The following is a 22,954-nucleotide window of genomic DNA, read 5'->3' as shown; positions in this document are numbered from 1 at the left end:
AATTACTTTAATTCATAATCAGTGAAATTTTGAAGGCGAATTTTAAAATTTATGTTCTCTGAATTAACTAGCCATGTTTCATCAAATTGTTAAATAGAATTCGAATATAATAACTGCAGCCAGATATAATTTATAATTCAGGTCTTCAGATTTTTTAATTAATGAATTAATAAAAATATATTTGTTATAACAAAATACAGTGACTTCTACACTTAAAAAAATTACGAGTCAATAAAAACAGTGAATTTCCATAAAGCAGATAAAATTAAGAAATAATAATTCAGTAGCTTCCATAGCTCTACACAGCATATTTTGTACCATTTTTATGCATAGATTTTTGTTTTCGTTGTTTTTATTGTTCATTTTATAATAAGCCCCAATTATATCAGTAAAGTTTCAACTATCCTAGGCAAATAGGATCAGGATGGCTTCCGATAATTATTTGTTTGTGTAATTTATTTTGGTACTTAAATAATATTTTTATACTTATAATATTTTTATACTAAAATAATTCATGTAATATACCATATTACATGAATTATTTTAGCTACGTTTGCTTTCAAACATTTAATATTTAATTTCAGTGTTATTGGGAAAGGGAGAAGTCAGATATTACACACAAAAACAGTCGGTGATATCAAAATTAAATTATACTTCATTGTATTTTTCAAGAAAAAAAATTTAATTTTTGTAACAAATACCGTAATTGTTGATCTCCCTAGGTTTGGCGATTAATACATTTACTTTCCACTTTTTAAAACGCTTGATCATTCTAAATTTTTCTTCAATTTAATATAGTAATTCACCTGCTCCTTGACATCAGAGGCCCACCAGCGGCCGAGCGGTAAAGACTCTGAACAGTGGTAGTGCGGTCTGAGGTTCGAATCCCGCGAACGGGCTGGCTGCATGGGCGTTTTCGTGGTTTTCCCCATGTGTAACGTGTATACGAGCCAGTTTCCCTTAGAAAGTCCTCCACGAAGGCATCCCTCCCTTTAGGAAGATAGCCCTCGTGGGCTTTGCCATAATGGAATAATCCAATCCAATCCTTGATATCAGAATTATAAATCAATAATACAGAAGTTTTTAGAAATACTTTTTCACGATATTTTGCACAAACTCGTCAGTACTAATTACTATATTGTTAATTATACTAATTAATACTGATATGTTGGTAGTAATTAATGTAATTAGTAAGATTTGGTACAAATTTCTGAATATCAGAGTGCTAACTCCTTTATTAGGTATACTGCGCAAAAAAAATTGGACAGTTCTATATCTCTCGCTCTATTTGAAATTTCAGTTTTAGTGTTTTCCTCAAATTCTAGCAGATTTCTTTCTTTTCTGTCCGAATTCGCGTCTCGGTGAACTTCATTTAGGTTTTGGTTGAAATGAATATGAATAATATGCAATTTGTCTACCAAGATTTAGGACAAAATTCCATACGAAACCGAAAGCTGTAGATAAATATATTATAAATAAAAATATCAGACAGGGTTTCTCAAATACGAAACTTATAGTTTTATGAGTAGCTTATGGAACGTAAATATAATATAAAACTTATTGTCCCTTAAAATCCCTGAAGCTATTGGAATGAAATAATTAACTGGAAATCCACAGGTATTATTTAAGAGGCTGTGTAACAATTTTACTATGGATGGTTGTTAACTTTCATAATGTTATACCATACTAAAAAATGAGAAAGACTTTTTAATTTAAAGTACTTGTAAACATTTCTTTAACAGAAAGTGTATTTAAAAATATAAATATAATGTAATAATTTACAGTTACCTGTAATGCATAGGTGAGCCCCTCGAAATTCCTTAAAATTAAAGGAATTAAGAATTTAAAGGAATTAACTGATAATTTTATTACTGATTTCTTTTTACTTCCTTATGCGAAGTAAAGGAAGGATTGTAATAACGGAAAATTCCAGGTACTTTATTTTAACGAAATAACCCATTTTTGACAGCTATCGAATGCAATTTAACTATCGTTTTTGCTTGACATCTGTAAGTAAGGACAGAATAAATGACTCTTTTCTCCAAACGACTTATAAAACTGATCAAAAATGCGTTCCAAAAAGATTTTTTTTCGTGGCGTCTGTACGTACGTATGTATGTATCTCGCGTAACTCAAAAACGAGTAGACTCAGAACGCTGAAATTTTGTATATGGAACTGCTGTAATATGTAGTCGTGCAGCTCCCTTTGCGGTTGCAAACCGGTTGTACCGAAAGTGTATATATATATATACCCACTCTGTTACTCGGGCCAGTGAGCTCAATTTTTTATTCTTCTATTTTGGTAAATTGCATATTTTTTGCTTTAAAATTGAGATGTATGAAAAGTATGTTGTTCTTATCTTTCCGTTAAGATTTTTAATCTTTTAGTTAATCTGCATGCAGTAGCTGTAGAATTTAAAAGTTGTTTAAGTGCCGCTAAGCCTAATTTTTTATACCAGAGCAGCCATATTTGTTTACATTCGAAACTTAGCCAAATAGTGAATTAAGTCTTTCTGCCCCTTCAGTGTTTTTTTGCCGAGTAGAACCAGAAGGAAACTTTTAGTTTTGTGCAAAGAAAAATCTACCTACTTGCCTGCTGGCCGAATTACTTGCGTAGAAACTCTAATTTTAATAGTAATTTTTTTTAATTGTTTTAACTATATTTGGAGTTTTATGTTTTTCTATGTCTTTCAATTTTTACTGAAGATATTGAGTTTTTATGTATTTTTGCCTTGTCGCGAAGTGAGAACAATTAATTGAATGAGAAATAGATCCAGGTTTGAATCCCGGGGAAGGCGCTGATCATTTTTCATGTCTCTTACTTTAAAATAACCTAATTAATGTACGCAATTATTAATGAGACAATTCAAGAAGCAGGAATGCTAGAAACGCAATGGATTTTTTATTATAATTCCGGAGCTGGGAATTTTATTAAAGTTCTTTGAGAAGAAAGGTGTAGTGGAAACAAAAACAGTAAGTAATTATCTAATTTCGTCTTATAACCGCACTGCACTTAACAATATGCTCTACAAAAAATCTGTGAACTTAAAGTTATTCTGCTTAATTTGAACTATGCAAATTAATATTACCTAATTAATTATTAACATAATTATAAATATATTGTTTACATAATTTAGGCCCTAAAACTTCATCATCACTCATCATCATGGAAGAATAAATTGTTATTTTTTATAGAAAATGAGATTTTCAGTCTGAGAAGACATGTTTCATGAAAGAAAAGTCATTATCATCTATAGGTATTAGAAAACGAATAACATTAATTATTCGAGTACCATAAAATATAAAATTCAAGTCAAGTAAATTAAATTTTAGTAACAATCAGAGAAAATGTCATCTTCATGATTGTCAAGGAATGATGACAGAACTTTCGTATAACTTAAACTGTGTAATTTTCATCTACTTCTCCAAACTAAGTTTAACGGCAGTTTTGTTATTTTCTAAACGTGAATGAATTTCATCCTAGCTGTGTGTGTTACCGAGGCTGATTCAAAAAGAACCAAGAGTGATTTCACGGAACGCAAGATTTCAGTTTTATTGGTCAATATTCAATACACCCCTTTCAAAGCAATCCTCTCTGATTGCCACTTTTGCCAATATGTTTCTTTCAACTTTCAATTTCGAGGCATGGTTGGTTTAAAGTCGTTTACGAGAAACTCCCTCAGGAATGGCAGCGAATTCTTTTTTAATGCAAGAAAAAGGGGACAAAATCGATTTTAAACTCAGGCCAAGAAGCAGCATTCCTAACGGTGGCAACAGCCATATCAGCTGAATATTGAGCTTGTGAATCTTTTTTTTTTTTTTTTTTTTTTCTTTTTAAATCATTGGCGGGCATTTGCCTATAACGGCACTGCCCACTCCTAAGGCCCGAAGTGGTGGCCATTTTATTGGGGAGGCACCTAATAGGCGGCAACCGTTACCTTTTCTGAAGAGACAGACAATTTTACATCCATGTCTTCTCCGGGATTCGAAACTGAGCCCTTCGAAATTGCAGTCAAACTCCCCACTCCCCTAACCACTATATCGTCTGGGCGGCAGCTTGTGGAGCTATATTTGCTGAATTTTGGGTCAAAACAAAATTCACAATAAGAATACTAAAAACAGATGCACTAAAGTGACACATATTCCATGAGTTAACTCCCCATTTCTAGTAAAAGCGGCAAAAGACTTAACTAATACCCTCTGATTTTGCCTAATTGGCAGAAATTCATGGTGGAAAACACTGCAATAATTGAAGTAAACAGTTACCTTGATTTTTGACTTGATCTGGAGTAAAACATATTTTGCTCCTGAAGAAGAGAAATCTGTGTCTGATAGCTCTTGAAATCGATATTTTGTAATACATTTACACCAAACTAAGTTTTTTAACTAATTTTAAAAAGGACTTGTACCAATGCATTAGAATGAAATAAAAAAAGTATGAAATCATCCACGGATTCTAACTGTAAGAGTGTACAAACATTCTTAAATAATTATTTAACAATGAGAACATTTCCTAAAATAACAGACAATTACGTGAGTAACTTGTTAAATGACTGGTACATACTTCTAATCCATAAATATTAAGGAAGAAATTAATCAGTTAAACACCTGTTTTAAACTTAATAACGAAAATTTTTTGATGTCATTTCAACGAATTGCTCAAAACGGGCAAAAATAAGTCCTAACGCAATTTCTAGTTTCTTCTAATCCAACTGAAGGCTAAAATCGTGTAAGAATTTTCTGCACAAAACGAAGATGAAATAATCTAGTATCTACTTGTATTTTTATGTTTAGGTAAAAGGTGCAGAAAGCAGTTAAAAAAAGGAACGTTCACATTATTCTAAACTTAGGATTTTATATTATGTGATCTGTAATGATATTGATTTCAAACATCATACAGTTTATTATGACGTTACCTCCAAGTAAAATAAGAAATAAATTTAACCGATTTTACTTCACCTGTCATAATAAATAGATAGAAACTTCTCCTTGAAATTAATCGCTTAAAACAGAGATTAACATTTAAAAATGTTAAATTCACAGATAATAAAAATAAACATTTTAGAAAAGCAGAACGTTTGCCATTTACGAATTGGAAATATTGGCAAAATTCTTCTCTACAAATATAATATTGATTTTATATATCAAACTACATAATTTTGTTTTCTAAAAATTTTCACCATTAGTGTTAATTCAAAATATTCCTCTGCTGGAAAACAAGTTTTAGTTATTCTTCTAATAAAAAAGTAACAAGTATTGTGTTACGTCAAAGATCTTAGCTGACAACTAACATGTTAAGTTACGTGTTTTGTCTGAATAAGTCCTTTCCCCTCTCAAATTTCATTTTTGTTATGCATGTGTATAAGTTAAGCATTTGTAGACCAGGTACGTGTATTAATGCCCAAAACCGAGCAACTGATTTAAAAACAATAGAGTTATAAATCTGGAGTGGAACATCCGATTCTTCTAGTTATGGGCAAAATATCGAAAGTAGTACCAGGAAGGTATCGGTGATATTGAGTCAAGTCGCTTTCCAAACGCATAAGAGAACTCTACGTGCATTTTCAAAAAGAATTTTAATGCTGAATGTATAATTATTTAGCAGCATTTCAACTATTTTCCATTCAGCAAAATTTGAAGAATCCCTTTGTTCCTAGAATGAATCCAGTATTAGAATTATCTTTTTGACTGCAGATTTTTATATTCATTACTCACTTTTTTAATAATTTCATTATAATTTTCTTTAATTTACATTAATCTGAGGACGTTCACAATAAATTTAGCGTCAAATTTAGACTTTAGGCTCTCTTTCAGTATTTTTTTTCCGGTAACCGACCTCGTTCAAAGGGCTTTCTACTCACACTTAAATATAATCACTACAAAAATGATAAATTCATTATTTTGTGAAATTTGTACAAGACCCTTAAAATTGTACAATCGAATTAACAAAAATATCAACCATCACAGACGAGAAAATAATCATGATAAAAATATATTTTTGATTTTATGGTTACATATACTAACCATAAGCATACAGTGAAGTAGGATAATTAGAAATGTTGATTTAGAAGTAATATATGGTTATTAAACACTCAAATTAAAAACATACATACACTATTGAAAGAAAAATTATATAATATAAATTCTATTAGGCTAATTTTTTAACTTTTACCCTACGGCATGCAAAATAATGTAGAAACTTCATGTGCAAAATTTCAAGTAATTCTATAACGAATTTCTGAAGTTATCTTAGTTGCTGTGAGCAACATAAATCATAAAAAAATTAATCAAATATCGCATATAAAATTTTTTAATTATTTAATTTAAAAATAACATAAAAAAGGTGGAAACTGCATCGTTAATTTCCCCTTTAAACATTGACTTCCGGTGTGAAAGGTAGTAACTTCCGGTTTGTCGTCTGTCAGAAAAACTTGTATATCTCCACTTCTAATCAACATATCAAGAAAAGAAAAGTTGTTTTTTATAACTAAGAACGTGGCTCTTAAAAATGATAAATAAAACAAAATTGAGATTTTTTTTTAGCCGAAATCGGTCTTTTGAACAAGATCGGTTACCTTGAATTTGAAAAAAATGTTTGGTACAATTTTTTTATGTTTTCGTTGCAATAGATTGTGTCTTGAAAAATAATATTAAAGAAATAACTGCATTTAGCAGTCTAAAATTTATTTTAAATAAGTAAAACAATAATACTTCTCAGATAGAAAAATAAATCTACAAAAAGAATTATTTAGAATTTCCTTTTTAATATTAGAAAATTCTTTGACTTAATACTTAAATACTATAAATTTATCAGTTTGCAAAAGCTATGACCATCGTCAGTTTATGCTAATTTTTTATTAAATTTTATTATAAATTATGCTTAGGACACTGAAAGTATCACTTATAATGACACTTTTAATGAGCACTGAAAGCACCAATCGTAATACACAGATATTGAAATAAAAGTAATATTTTAGATTGATGCGACTTTCTGATGGTCTTATAAAACATTCTTGATTTTAGGTCATGTAACACTCAAATGACAAATAATTTAAGTCATTCTGATTACATAATTCGCTTTTAATCTGTCATATAAATCAGAATCTTTCAACTTTAGTTAATGATTTTAATTCCGATTTTTTTTTTTTTTTCAAAATTATTTGAAAAGATTACTGTTAGAATTTTTTAATCCCTTCTTTTCCACTTCGCTCAAAAAGACGCATAAACACTTACAGTCTCTTTACAGTCGTTTATTTATCTTTATTTATTCCACTTAAAAACTTACTTAGGATAAAATGGCTAATAAAACATTTTTCTCTTTAAAGAACAGAGTTACTTGCCAGATTCAATCGACATTCAAAGAGGATTTCTGGAAAACTGATTTCCTGATTTCAATCCTTTGAAGTTTGCCTAATTTCGAAGCTCCATTATACACACTATTTCTCTTAAATCTGTTTAATTTTTTATGCTTAATAAAGTTAACAAAAAAAGCTTGAGAATAAAATTCTAAAAATATTTATATAAAGTGATTTTATATTTAGGTGAACAACCATAAGATTTAGTGAAGGTAACTGAGACGAAAGGTATAAAATTATGAATTTGTCATACTTCAAGAAAATTAGATAAAAAGCAGATAAGATGAAAAAAAACATCTGGAGCAGAGAAGCACAGATAACAAACTGTAATTCATCATCGTAGCATATTTACCACTTTTCTGCTTTTTAACGTGTGAAAGTGTTTACACCCGAAAACAAATCCTTCACGAACACTGACATAATTTTCATTGTGTTATAACAGCATTTTTTATTTAAGAGGATTAAAATTTGAACTTTTTTATACTCAAAAGCATTATGTAGAGAGAAAAATCAAGAAATAGAAGTTTTCCAAAGATTTTTAACCCATTAGGGCTATCAATCTAATGAATGGGCTATCAGTCTCGAAACGGGATTTTGCTTTATTCACTATAAACGGCGAATCACTTTACAAATTCTTACCAGCAAAAACTATCTCCCTATATTACCTATAAAGAAATTAAATAATAAAGAATCTTGCACGTAAGTTCGTATGTTCCTCGTACTGTAAAATAACGGCGGCACCCAGAATAACGTTGTCCTCCACTCGAAAATGGGCCCCTGCAAGCCCGAATTTTGAATTTCGAATTTTGTATTACGTATTTTGTAAAACTTCAATGAATTCTTGATTAAAAAACTCAAAGATTTGAAATCGATCAGTGGCAACACTGTACGGAATAAAATATCTTTATCTCCAGCGCGCGAGATTGTCCATCGGAAATACAAAATATATGTTGTTTGTAAATAATATTTTGCGATTTTGCTGTTGAATTTTATTTGACGTAAGTGAGAATAATGTGATATTCAATAAATAAAGCTAACACCCAAAACTTTAATGATAAAAAGACCAAAAAAAATATTTTGTAAGCCAACTTACTAATGAAGCTGAAGATTTAGGACATGAACTGAGAAGGCCGACAAAATAGTAGAAAAACGTATTCCAACACTTAACGCTGTATCGGGAATTCTAAACGCATGCTGTTATGCTGCTTTTAAATTTTTTGCAATTTGGCTCTTAAACTGTATATGCTATAAGTGCGAAGAAAATGGTGCTTAATAAGTGACGGATAAGTGATAAGTGACGGAGGACGTGGGCACTGTCCCTTTACCTTAATGGTTAATCAGTACCGCACCACGTCCGCCATTATAATGGTGCTTTAATAATCAGCTAGCAGAAGTGAATGCAGCAGCAGATTGTTAGATTAAGAGCTCAACGAGAGAGTAGAAAACCTTAACAAATCATTTTCGGCAATCTTACGCTTTCAGCTTTTTACTTCCTTATACGAAGTAAAGGAAGTGCTATAATACGAAAAATTCTGATATTCTGATATAAAATATTTCAAAGAAAATACCCTTTTTGACCACTGTCGAATACAATTTAATGATGTTTTTGTTTGACATCTGTACCTAAGAACAAAATAAAGGACTTTTTTTTTCCCAAACGAATTATAAAACTGATTTAAAATGGATTCAAGAGAGATTTTTCCCATGGCGTCTGTATGTATCTCTCATAACTCGAAAAGAGTAGCCACAAAACGTTGAAATTTTGTATATAAGAGTGCTATAACATGTAGTTGTGCACCTCCTTTTTTGGTTGCAATCGGCTGCACCAAAACATACCTCCCTCAAGCATTCCTAGTCACTCCCTCTTCCATAAATTACTTCACACAAGTTTCGCCGACTGAAATAATTCAAAACCCCCGCTGCCGATAAAGAATTTCGGACCCACAACCCTTCTGAGTAAGACGCGAAGAAAACATTTTGCCCACTTCCCACTAGAAAGAACGTAAGTTAATTAATGCTTTTTCTGGCCTTTTGTATCTTTATGTACATTCCCTTTTCTTATTATATATATTTTAAATTTCAATTTTTAGTCCAAAGGGATTTGAATCCCGAAGGACTATTAGTTTCGTTTTGGCATTTTGCGTCGGACTCATAAATGTCGGTTCACTTTTCAAACTGTTGCCACAAAATGTTAGAGTCCTGCATTATATTTGAAGAAATTAAATAATGAAAAATCTGCATAAATGTCTGTATATTTCTCGTATTGTGATAAAACAACGGTACATAGAGTCATCGAATTTTCAATAACGTAATCCTCAAACGAATATGAGCATGTGGAAGACCAAATTTGAAATTTGAAATTTGTTTTATGATCGATTTCCTATTTTTTAAAACTTTGACGAATTTTTGATTAACAAACTCAAGGATTTCAAAGCGAGCAATGGCAACGTTGTGCAGAAAAAACATTTTTATCTCCAGCGCGTGAGTCTCTGTATCGGAAATTCTAAAGATATGCTCGTTTTAAAACTATTTTGCGATATTGCTGTTGCACTGGATCTTATGGTTTAAGTGCGAGGAACATGATATTTAATAAAGAAAGGTAACACACAAAATGTTAAAAAACGCCCCTTTGGACGTAATTTAAAATCTGAAACATTTCAGATTTTGTTTTTTTAATTTTTGATTTGTTTTTGCAAAGATTGCATTATATTTCTTATATTCCTACCCGAACTTAAACTGGCTTATATCCACGTTACACATGGAGAAAACCACGAAAACGCCCGTTCGCCGGAACTCGAGCCCCGAACCAAACTACCAGTGTTCAGCGGTTTTCACGGCTCGGCCACTGACGGGGATTCAGTATCGTGGCATAAATTTCATCTTTAAAATATTTAGCACATGTGTTTTAAATCTCACTAGGAGGTAAAATGAAGTTAATGGAAACAAAGAAACACCCTACTGCTCTAAATTTTAAGTTTCGGAAATTCCATCTTGACAAATTAAAGATAAGAATGAAGAAACTGATTTTAAAAACATGGAAACTTCTGGGTATTGCCTTTACTATTCAAACGAGTATCAATATTACTTTTTATGGTACATTATTTGGGATTTCGATTTTAGCATTATGATTATAAGTTACTTTGTTTCTTGTAGAACTATAAATAGTAAATCAGTATCACTAAGGGTTATGTAATTAATTTTTTAAAAGGAAAGAAATAGAAGCAATTAACCAAGGAATGATAGTATTAATATAAGTAGGGCAAAAGGAAATAGAAAAACAGTAAAAATTAGGATTTCCTAAATAAAAAAATGGAATGGTTTAAAAAGTTAATAAAAACTATGCATTTTAAGAAAAATTGCAAAACTCAAAACACAAATTTTAAAATAAGAAGAAATACTTAAAAAATTGTAATATAGTACATAACTGCTTATGACAGTATTTATTTACAAGTAAAATTAATAATAAAGAACTATTGTCAAAGGGGTTAAGTTCAAAAAAAATTAGTAAGAGGAGTTAGAAATAGTATAATATAAAATTTCCGTTAAAATCTTTTCGGAATTATTTTCAGAAAGGGGTTCACTTTCTTAAAAATTGCTCAAAGAGGCCGAATCGGGAAGACCGTTGAATATCTGTAATGGTAGCCGCTTCTGAAATTCACGTCCCTGCAAGAGAAGCTGAGAGCATTGATATTTTGTTGTTTTCCCATGCCTCATGTATATACAAGCTCTCAGAAAGAAGATTCCCTATTTCAATAAAATTGCCTCGCATTGTTTGATATAATCATTCATTTAAGCAAATTGCTCAAACGTATCGGAGGCGCAATTAAAAGAAACACTTTTTTTCAATTTTCTGTTAAAAAGGCAACAGTCATCACCAAGCGTAAGCTGGTATAAAATGTATCATTAAACAGAAACGGCAACCTTATATCAATGCATTCAAGATGCATGACCGCTGGAATATAGAATGGTATATTAGAGTAAAATATACAGAGTTTCTTTAAGTAGATTATGTCATTATATCTGTCGTGGTTCTTGTTGATTATTCCTTGTAGCCCACAAGAGAAGTTAGATGCTTTAAAACTTTTCCACAAATACTGAATTTATTTTCAAATTAAAGATACAGAATTGGTATTTGCAATTACTAATTCTGTTTGTCTGATTTACAGTTACTATCAGGAAATGCTTGTCTTAAAATACAAAGGTGCACTTCTGCTTGTACAGCGTAGCTATGTCATATCATCCTAATTGTGCGCCTGTGGTTATCGTGCAGTTATCTCTTTCCTGTCTAAACCCTCACTGATTCATTGCTTGTCTGCAGTCTGTCAAAGCAGTTTCATACATTTTCCTGAACATGAGAAGTGAGAATATCAAGCACTGCAGTACCCATAATAAGCCATCGAACTAATTTTGGGTTTGCATGGGTCGGCTGCAGGACCATTTCGATACTTTCGATAGTACATTTACACTAAAAAATCATCATCTCAACAGCGGCCGCCCGGTAAAGTCGGGCGGCTAGCTGCATGGCCATTTCGTGGTTTTTCCCATGCATGACGTGAACAGGAGCTGGGCACTGGTAGTTCAATTCGGGTTCGATTCAAAGCTAACAGGAGTTTTATGAGAGTTTTCGGGGGGTTTCCGCATGGATAAGAACCAGGTTTCCTTAGAAAGTCCTCCACGAAGGCATCCCTTCCCTTAGGCAGATAGTCCATATGTACTTTGGCGTAATAAATAAACCAAACATTTAAGGCAGATAGCTCTATTTTACTTTTCCATGACTGAAACAGATTCAATCAAACCACTGAAACATTTTTCCTCCCAATGGTAGGCACTAGCCATTCAGGCATTGGCCACTACTAAGGCTTTATTACGGAGACACCTCGCAAGTGGACCGCTATTGCTTGCCACACACACTGAGCGGCCCGACTGAAACATAAATTGCTGTTGTTTCAACAAAATATTTCACTGTAGGTAATTCCTTTTCCCTGAAAACAAACTAACGAATGACTCATCGTGATTTGATATTTGCCAGTTTTTAAAAGTCCGTGTCTGTTTTTTCATCCTAAATTAGGTCCTAGCTCGCACAAGTATCTAAATTTTAAAATAATGACTACCAGCGCTTAACAAATACACTAGCGGCCCAGCCATGAGATTGCTGAACATTGAAATGATCGCTGATCAAGTATTTCTGAACTAAAGAACACCTTTAGAAAAAATTTTAACATTTATTCTTTGAACTCCACTTTTAATCATTTGCGTGTTATAGAGAAACTGATACTTCCAAAGGAAACTACACTTTGCAGATGTCAAACACCTACCATAGCCTGTCAGAAATCGTCCAGTTGTGTGACAACGCGGGATTTCACATTATTGCAATATAGTATTCAAATGAATGCCTGAGTGGCACGATTGGGAAAAAACTACTTTCTTTCATTTATAGTAAATACATAAATGCTGCGTTTCGATATTCTTTCTTATAACATTTTTCATCCTTCATTCTGTCAATGAAAGTTGTTAATAAATTTTACACGCTTTGATAACAATAACAAAAGTTCTTTTATCACCTTTTCCCAGCCCTGTTTCTTCATTGTCGCATTGTTCTCATTTTTGTTGTCACGGCATTTTTAAAACTGCTTGGCAGTTCTGTGTATCACAATGAATGCGATGTTGGAAATGACTATCGGCTTATTAATGATATTGAATACTACATTGTAGATTTGAAGTGCAATGTAGCCTAACTATATCATTTAGCACTCAATAAGTCACCTTTTTTTCATCCTTTCGCATTTATTTTCACGTAGTTAAGATAATATTTCAACGCGTAAAACAAATGATTTTCTTTGCCATCACAGAAAAGAAAGAGCATTAATGTTTTTAACTGCATTATCTGTCAGAATGTAAATTCCACAGCTTTTCATGCAAATGGCATTTATGAACAAAAACATATTTTTATAATACAAAGAAACCTATCACGGAGACCACCTCTAAAAGTGGCCATTATTTTTGGAAACTTAAATTGGTACAGCAAGACGACCACCTCTACAGAAGGCCAAAATCATGTGGGAGCATGAATGGTCGTCTCGGAGAATGTTTGTAGAGACATTAGGGTTTTTTGATGCTAAGAAACTAAAGAAACGAGCAATGTCGTCGCCAAGACTCGAACCTCGGACATCTCGAATTCGCGCCGAGTGTGCTGGCCATTACACCACGAAGGCATGCTAAGAAGACGGGAGAAATATCTCATATACTACCCCTTTTAAAGAGCGAATGGGGATAAGGGGACCCAATCGCCAAATCCTGGTGGTGGAGAATCATCATCCACCACTTTTTTTAGTTCGGGCGCCACTGTAGGGACATTAGGATTTTTGACGCTGAGAGACGTGAAAAATGAACAGTGCCGTCTCCGGAACTCAAACCTCGGACCGTGCTGACCTTACACCACAGAGGCATGCTATGAAGGCGGAAGAAGAATAAACATCATTAACAATGAAGAAACTAAGTTATAAACGACGTTAAAGAATAATATTGTAAGAGAATTTTAACAATGATAGTAAATTCAGATTAGCATAAAAAGAAGGCGGCTAGTACTATTTATTTATTTGTATAAACACAGAATATATAAAAACGAAAAAGAAGGCTGAAAAGTTTCTTCAGATTTTAACGGTCCCCCAAAAGCGGTGGGTTTTTTTTTTTTTTTTTTTTTTTTTTTTTTTTTTATGCTTTCGCTGAGGTTACAGTCTACCATTCTGTTGTTGCACTCAATCCTGCTAACACATTTTTTTTTTTTTTTTTGTCTTTTTAGCTTTATTATTAAGCATTGTTTTCTTCGCAGTTACGCCATCTTAAATTCAACAACAAAATCGCAAAACTTTTAAATGCTGCAACATGTTTTTAAATTCCCGACGCAGTGTTAAATGTTGGCATAATATTTTTTTTTCCTTTGTCTTTTCTCAATTTATCATATCAATGTTCAATTTTCTTAGTAAGATGGCTAACATTCTTTTTTGTTAACTTTTTGTATGTTAGCTTTTTTATTAGATATCGTGTTATTCCCGTTTACACCGCATAAAATTCAATTCAACAGCAAAATGACAAAATATTAAAAAACAGCGTATCTTTAGAATTCCTAAACAGCACTAGGTTTGCCATATATATTTTTCTATTCCCTATATTATTTCTTTAAAAACTACCCCCTCGTGTCCTCAGCCGCCTAATAATTAACACAAAAGTGAAAAACGCATATAATGATTAAGTTCAGTATGTGTCATTTCATAAAAATATTAAATACTTCAAATTACATATCTCATTTTAATGCATCGTTATTTAAATAAATCACGTTAAGAAATGGGAAAAATATTCTTAAGAACTATGTTTATTGCATGTAAATCGCTTAGTTTATTACTCAGTGATCTTTAAGATTAAATTTGAAAGTATCTTAGGCTTTACCGAATGGCAACACACTGACGCGAGGAAAGTAAAAGTAAATCAGTCACACATTGCTTTCATAGAGCTGAGTTTGTTAATTAAAATTGAAAGATAAAAAATCTTATCTTTTTCCGAATGGCAACAGTTTCTCCTGCTGGGATAAAATTTTTTTTTCGAACAATGTTGCCACAGCTCGCTTTCAAATCGTTGAGTTTGTTATATAAAAATTCAGTGAAGTTTTATAAAATATGAAATAGGTAATAAAACATTTCAAAATTGGGGCTTCCAGGTGTCCATGTTCGAATGGCGGACACCCGAACATGGGCGAATGTCATTCAGAATTTAATGGCTGTAGGAACCGTTGTTTTTTCACAGTACGAGGAACATGTATACATTCGTACAGATTCTTCATTCTTTAATTTCTTTGAAAATAATAAAAGGTGATGATATTTAGGTAGCAATAATTTGAAAAGTGATACTCCATTTACAATGAAACAGCTCAAAAACCCTTTTCGAGACTAACAGCACTCTTTTGGGCTAAAAGAATTTTATAATCCGATTAAGAAATTAAATTATGCACTGTTGTTAACTTCTAAAAATTACTTCCCAAATATAATGATATTATCTGCTATCGTTGAATTTATTCGACTCACATCGTTTTTTTAATTTTCCATAGATAGTTTATTTTAGGTTGATGTTTCGTGACAGCAATTTTTTCATCGTTCCCTAATAAATAAAATTAATATTTTTCACACATAGCTCGACGAATCCGCTACTCAGTTAATCCTCCAGTTAAATTAGGAGTTTTTTATAAAAATATTAAAGCCAATTACTTTATTTTCAGCTTATGTCGAAATTTTTATCTTCGAATTTCATAATTTATCTAAAATTTATTCATTAAAATATTCCTTATAACACTGATTCTTGTATTTATGAAATATACCAGATAAATTGTCTGATCTTTTATATGATTAAATGAGTGACATAACTTAAAACTCTTATCGCATCTAGCAAGGATCCCTGCTAGACGGGACTTTTCTGAGAAACAAGATTCTGGTAGTACTGGTTTAAACGGGAGGATTCCTAGAAAAAAGGGCCCACCAGCGGCCGAGCGGTAAAGTCGCTGAACACTGGTAGTTCGGTCCGAGGTTCGAATCCCGCGAACGGGCTGGCTGCATGGGCGTTTTCGTGGTTTTCCCCATGTGTAACGTGTATACGAGCCAGTTTCCCTTAGAAAGTCCTCCACGAAAGGCATCCCTCCCCTTAGACAGCTAGCCCTCGTGTGCTTTGCCATAATTAAATACACCAACACCAACCTAGGAAAAAGAGCCCCGCTGGAAGCGAAGTGCCGGCTATGCGGAATTTTTTTTAAACGTCGCCGAAGATGTTTCGGCTGCAGCTCTGTCCAGCATAGAGAACAACCAGTCAGACGAAAGTTCTGCTTCTGAAGGATCACGTGATCTCAATCTGAGCAATAATCTATTACTCTTTGGCTTTCAAGTCTTTGTAGTAAATGAAAATGTAACCTAGCAACGTGGGTTTCCTGGAAATGTGCAGGTTCTGTCCTTTTCGAAGTCCAGTCCAGAACAGGGAAAACATAATGTGATAGGGATTTAACGATATCTTCCTCCTTACCGTGAAGGAATTGGAAAGTACATCCGGTTGGCAATCAGAAGGTACAGAGTTCAATACCCGACGAGCACATTGCTAGTTCTTCATATCATCAGCTTCGACAAACCTAATGACTCTACAGTTGGCCCCCGAACTAAAGTGTGGAGGATGGTAATTCGTCACCGCAAGGTTTGGTGATTGCGTTCCGTTTTCCACAGTAATCTTTAAATAGGGAAAGTATGTAAGGTATTTTCTTCCTCCTTCCCACGTGCTTTAGTGGTGTAACTGGAAAGCACATCCGGCTGGCAAATTGAAGCACCTGAGTTCAAATCACAGCGATCACAGTGCTCGTTTTTCACGTCTGCTGCTTCCACAAACTTAATGATTCTACAACGTACGTTACGCAACATGATACGTAAATGGAAAGAAAATGCTACATATATATTTTTAACATCACACACATTTGTTAAATTAAATATTTATATGATTACTTCAAATTTTCAATCTAATGTCCCTAATGTTATAAAAGGCTTCCTTAAATTCACGGTGATCTTAGCTTGGCGTAATGATAACGTGCATAAGAGATTATTCTCTAGTTGCTTGAAAATTAGCAACAGCTGGGAGTGGCCAGTTTTCGGTGTGTTATGCATTTTATTTTATAAATTAAGCTTGCAGACAGAATGCTAGGTCCGCAAAAGACAAATTTTAAAAAACAATTCAAGAAAACTGCCTAATTGTTTTATCATTCTTTTTTCGAAAGAGCACGAAGTGTTTGCCTTACAACTTGTAAAAATTTCAGAACTTTATAACATTCTGGATGTTGAAATTCTAAAATCTTAAAAAAGGAATTTGATATTAAGGATCACAATAAAATTTAAAACACCATTATTAAAATAAAATCCTGTGAAAAATGTATATAAACTTTCGAAATGAAGATGAACTGTAAATGACATGGCAGATTTCATTGCGAATAATTTTAAACGTCACTCTGTGCAAAAATTCTGTTAGTTTTTACAGTTAATCTGAAAAGAAAACTTAGATTAATAAAATGAAATTAATACAAGATACAAAAATCTATCTTATTAAGGGGGAAAATAAAAAAATAGCTTTTATAAAATGGCAAAAGATTATGATATTTATTAAACCTAATTTCTTTGATAATAACTCTTTCTAGCAGGATTGGAGGAAATTGATAAACAAATAAATAAAATTATTAAACAAAATCTATGCAGAAAAGGGGAAAATTAGAGTAACTCACAGTAATACTCTCGAAACAGTGCTGTCAAGGGAAATCACAAGATGCCAGGTTGCAATGGGAACTTACTATTCTGCTACAAATCATACAGCAATGTACTTTTAAATAAATTCTAAAATTGCCAAATTAAAAAGCCATTTTTAGCAGTCTTGTTTTAAACGTGAAGAGTTACCAGGTCCAAAAAAGTTAAAAGAAATATTAACATTGGAACATATTGTTTTAATTCTGCCCATTCCCCTGAAAAAGAACAGATTGAGATGGTCCTAAACCTGCTCCAGGTTTCTTTAGCTTTTTTTAGCTTGTCATTTCATTTTTTGAATCCTTATGTTTTTAATTTAAATATTTTAAATTACTAATATATTTTTTACCAGATCCATTTTCGCTTACTATTGTATATTCATTTATTACATGTTTTTGGACAGTAAGTTGTAAGAATTGTTTTAATTTTATTAACAGTTAAATTTTAAATTCCTTTCCTGTCAAATTCATAACTTCAACCTACTACTTCCGGCCAGAACGTAGTTTTAGAATCATTTTTAGAATCATTCTGAATACATAATGAGGAAGAGCGGTATTTAACCGCGAAGTTCTACTTGCTGAGTGAGAAAGAATCAGAGTTTCTGATTTGCGCGCGTCTGCCTTTTTGGCTACTGTCTCTCAAAGCTGTTATTACGCTCGGCCGTAATCAAGCCCTTGATAGCTTCGTAGTCAACTGGAGTTAAGGGTTTAGTTTATTTCTTACCCTCTTAAGTTCAAGCCCAAGTGTCGGCTTTTATTGTACACTTCAAGACGGAGTTCTGTTAAATCTTATTGGAATAATAAGGGTTAGTTACCCTTCCATTTTGTTGTTTCTTGTCACACGAACTTAAGCGATTATTCACTTAGCAGTTCTTAAGATTCTTCACTTTTTACAGTAACTGAAAAAGACACAAGTGAGAATCCCACAAAGTAATTTAAATTATATATATGTGAGGATAATAAAAAAGACGTAGCAGTGTTAATGGCGTAGAAAGTAGAATGTTGAATCCGTAATGAACAGGAAACTTGGCAGTCGAAGCGGATTAAATATTCATCTTTACTTCAATTGACATTTGTGGCGACTATTAACTCGCCACTCTAATCCTGTCTATTCAAGAATATTTACATTTTGTACTGTTGAGCAAAGCGAAATAGCGTCTTAACGGGAAGAGAGGTAGAAGCTAAAGTGCGCAGTTATCCTATGTGGCAGCCTATTAAGAGAAGGTTTCGGTTTAAGTTGATTATTAAGAGAAAGTTCTCGGAATTTCGAGGTCAGGTCCGAGTTAGCCACATCACCAGCGTTATGCAAGTCATGTCATATAAATTTATCTAAAAATAACGCAGTCCTGAAAATTTATTACTATTTTTAGAATAGAAAGGGAGAATTAAGGGATTATCGTTTAAATCATTTTGATTTACTTATTTTTACTTCCTTGTACGAAGTCAAAAGGAAGTATTTATCTTACATATACGTATATGTCTATATATATATATATATATATATATATATATATATATATGTAAATATTTTAGTCCTTAAAAATCAAACACGTGATAACTAACTGGAATTTCATTTCCGTCAGATATGTATCATTACCTCATGTACGATTTTAAATAATTCATTATACAGTTGTAAAATATCCAAATTTATTTCCATGAACTATATCTGTAATTATGTGTCTGAGAAAACCAGTTAGTTTTAAAAACAATTTTCCTGCTTTTTCGTCCAATTCAGTACCAATAATTAATGCTTCAATCATTCAGAATGACCAAAGAATGGTTACCTTCTATTATTTATTGTTAATTAGTAGCAAATTCAGAACTGAATATAGAGATTCATTATTTATTTATTCTTCTAACTTTTCCCCCTCAAGTAAAACATCTTATGTTCTTTCACATGATACAATCATTCTCATTCAAAAATGCAATCTTTCTTATGAAACTCTTCCTAAACAGATTGTGAAATAAATGAATATACAATAGTAAATCTATTTAGGAGTATCATACATTTCAAGTGTAAAAGGTATACACGACAATAGCCGTATTTTTTTTCAATTTGATAAGTCTTATCATATTTTTTGATAAATCTTATCATAACGTTTTGAAAAAACCTTATCATAATTTGCAGTTTTGACTTACTTTAGAGAGTTAAACGGAACTCATGAAGTATGACGGATGACCGACTCCTTTTAACCCAAGATGCCAATACAACCTCGACCTATCCTTTTGACGTAGATGCTGAGGTAAGTGACATTTCTAATTTTTCCTGAATTTAGTTATTACTAGTTGAAATTCACAATTTGGAATAAATATCAGATAAAGAAACTGTTATTCGTCTGAATGACAAACAGCAGTGAAATTTCTTTCCTTTTCTCTTATTACACGTTCTGAAATCTGCTATTTAATTTGAACAATCAAGCATGGACTGCCATCATCAGTCAAGCTCTCAGTTGCCATCGTCTGCAGGGGTAGAAACGTCGTTATCCTTCTAATAGTAGTGTATAATGTTCCAACCTAGAATTTACAGCTAAACGTGTGGAACGTTAAGAACTGGTAAGCGAATAATCGTTTAGTTCAGAAAAATAGAAACGTAAACTCACGAAAGGTTCATTACTCTTTATTGCTGAAATAAAGTTCACAGTCTGTCCTCTCTCAGGACGTACAGAAAAGCCTCTATTTGGGCTTGAACTCAAGAATGCCAAGAAATAAAACTTAACTATAAAGATATAGCCGAAGCTATCACAAATATACAGGAGTTAGCTCCTTAACGCTAACTAAGCGGCGAAGCTATCGAGGGCCTAAAGTACAGCCGAGCGTAGCTTTAGAGAGAGTAGAGCCAAAAGGCGAAGGCGCGCTGGTCAGAATCTCTGGCTCTCTAACGAAGTCAGTAGAACTTCAACTTTAAATACTTCTTCCTTCATTTGCATTTAACCATTCATTTGCATTTCATTTCATTTGCTCTTCCTTCATTTGCATTTAACCGCGATTTTGAAAACACGTAAAAAATTGTGAGCTAACACGCAGGAAATTGTAAGTTGAAATTAAGAAGGATAGGAAAGTGGATTTAACTCAAAAGTGGCTTCAACTCTTAAAAACTTAGGATAAACCTTACAGTAGTACAATAAAAATATTCAATTACTAGATTTCTTGTTTCATGTTTTGAACGAAGCAGTTTTAATGCTTGAATTAGCATACACCATGTCGCTAAAAGTTCTTATGTAGCCTTTATTTTTGCAACTGTTCATCGTAAATATATACTTCCAGTTACAAAAATACTTTAACCAAGGAAAATATTCATGCTATGGCAATTTTTAATTAAAAAAAAACAGAAGAATAAAACAGTTTTGTAAAAACTGCAAAAGTGATTGCCTCTCTTTAGGCCTTACTGTGTCAGGACTACTATTCCTTCTAACTGGCTTGGGAAGCATTACTGGAGTCTTGAAGTAGGAACAGGAACAGGGAGCTTACTCAAACTATGTTCGTGTGTGCGTAGAAGAGACAACACCCAATAAGAGAGATTAACTTTACCCTTTATATTTCCCACAGTGTACAGCCACAACCGCACTTCGGGTAACAGAGACCAGCACTTTTGGTCTAAAAAATAGAAAATAAAAAACAAACTAACTTAACTAAATAAGAACTAAACTTAAATGCTTTACAGAGATTATTAACGTGAAGATTGGCCTTTTGACACTGCGCATGTAGTGAGTGAAATGCAAATACTGCAATACGTCTTAGTATATCAGAAAGAACTATGTTCTGGCCTTAAAGGCAGGCATGAACTGACAGAAAAGCACACGTGGCAGGGCAGCAAGAAGTATCTCTCTTCTCTTGACTAAAAGCCACTTCTTAAATACCTTTACAGTTTGCAACTCATTAACAAGATTCCTACTCGCGCTTATTCTGGTCGGAAATGGGAAATCACAGAAGAAGTTTTAAAATAAAATAAACCTTAGTAAAACTTAAAATCTTTACAACTGTACTTTGCTTTAATGATCTAAAGCAAGCCAGCAAGATTTAAAACACACCATAAAAAATACACCACAAAAGGTTCAGTTCGTATGTATTATTTTGTTATAGAGTTCGCACGCATTCTTTGGCGTTTTCTAAATATTTCCGGCATAAAATCCAACTTTTTTGCTGCTAGTTTAAAATTTAGGATACTTTTCCAGCGTCTAAAATAATACTTCTTTACTGTTTATGGCGTACTTTGAAATTCTCTTATGTTATCGAAGAATAATGAATTTCTCGAAACAGTAACGATTAATGAACTGCAATGCACAAAGTTCCAAATTTCTTTGCTAAATTTCGTTTTTATTTTCCGACTTAATTTTTCATTCATATTCCGCAGCTGCTTGGCTTTTTTCTCTGTCTAAAAATCACGTTCTCCGATTTTTTTTTACATGAATACTCAAGGAAATATTCTGGTAACCTTTTATGATTTAGTAAGTTAAACTGTGATAGGTTATATTAGCTGCACAACCTAAAAAACAAAGGAATTTGATTTTTTCCAGATGGTATGGGTAGGTCCAGACGGCAAAAAATGGGTAAACAAAGGGCAAACGGCGCTAGGATACTGTCCAGTACTCATTTATACACTGCTAAACAAACTATTAGCACCTTTTAGTAACTAAATATATTTTGTGACATTAGCAGATCGACGACACAGGTTCTTATTGATTTCCGGCGAGTATTATTTAGCAGTCGCATCAGAACTCGTGTCAAATTATTATTCTCTTCAGTTTGACTCTGACTCTATATGAACGCCGCTAAATACAAACGCAAGTGATTTCTCTCGAACCTATTCGAAGTTCTTATTTTAGCGTTTTGTAGACTGTTCTTCACACAACATGCCTACTGTGTACCTTCTTGATGTACAATTTCATACAGAACGCTAAACATTGTAAAAATGTCACATGAGACTAACAAACCTAATTCCGAGAATTTTCCTCGGGGAAAGAATTTCGAAAATAATCACACAGTGCAGATATATAGTTGTTCTCATTGGTCTAAAATTAACATTGAAATTGAAAAGACGAGCTCCATCCTACTTTAGCCGGGGGGAGGAGGAGAAGGAGGCAAAATGAACAAGAAAAGTAAAAGGAATCAAAAACATCTGATGTTTCTAGAAAAATCTGGTTGCCGAATACTTGCAAAAATCATTCCCTGGGGTGAGGTGGGGTGGGACTGATGTACTGAGGGGCACGGGCTAATGCACAAGTAAGAAGAAAAAAGTGCCAAAAATTCGATTTTAGTTAATCATTATGTTAATTTTATCTACAAATAATCGCAA

At 32.7% G+C, this 22,954-nt stretch overlaps 1 protein-coding gene across 6 annotated transcripts in view; it reads left to right on the top strand.

Moving 5' to 3' along the window:
* LOC118186093 (mitochondrial sodium/calcium exchanger protein-like) overlaps positions 1–22,954 on the top strand; it is a 136,093-nt gene that overhangs the window by 24,737 nt on the left and 88,402 nt on the right. For 3 of the 6 annotated variants that reach the window (XM_085808239.1, XM_085808232.1, XM_035356108.2), the window contains exon 2: positions 19,806–19,904. The exons of 1 other annotated variant lie outside the window; for it this stretch is intronic. In XM_085808239.1, the coding sequence (XP_085664365.1) occupies positions 19,830–19,904 (75 nt within the window). In that variant the 5' untranslated portion in view covers positions 19,806–19,829. Of the gene's footprint in view, positions 1–19,789; positions 19,905–22,954 lie in introns of all 6 variants that reach the window. 2 more of the 6 variants (XM_085808235.1, XM_085808233.1) reach the window with 1 other exon arrangement.

Source organism: Stegodyphus dumicola, chromosome 1, assembly GCF_044657685.1.
Source record: "Stegodyphus dumicola isolate Sdum_Otavi_A_Nest chromosome 1, ASM4465768v1".
NCBI classification, from domain to species: Eukaryota; Metazoa; Arthropoda; class Arachnida; order Araneae; family Eresidae; genus Stegodyphus; species Stegodyphus dumicola.
Note: the sequence above shows the minus strand (reverse complement) of the source record. Positions and strands in the feature narration are given on the sequence as shown.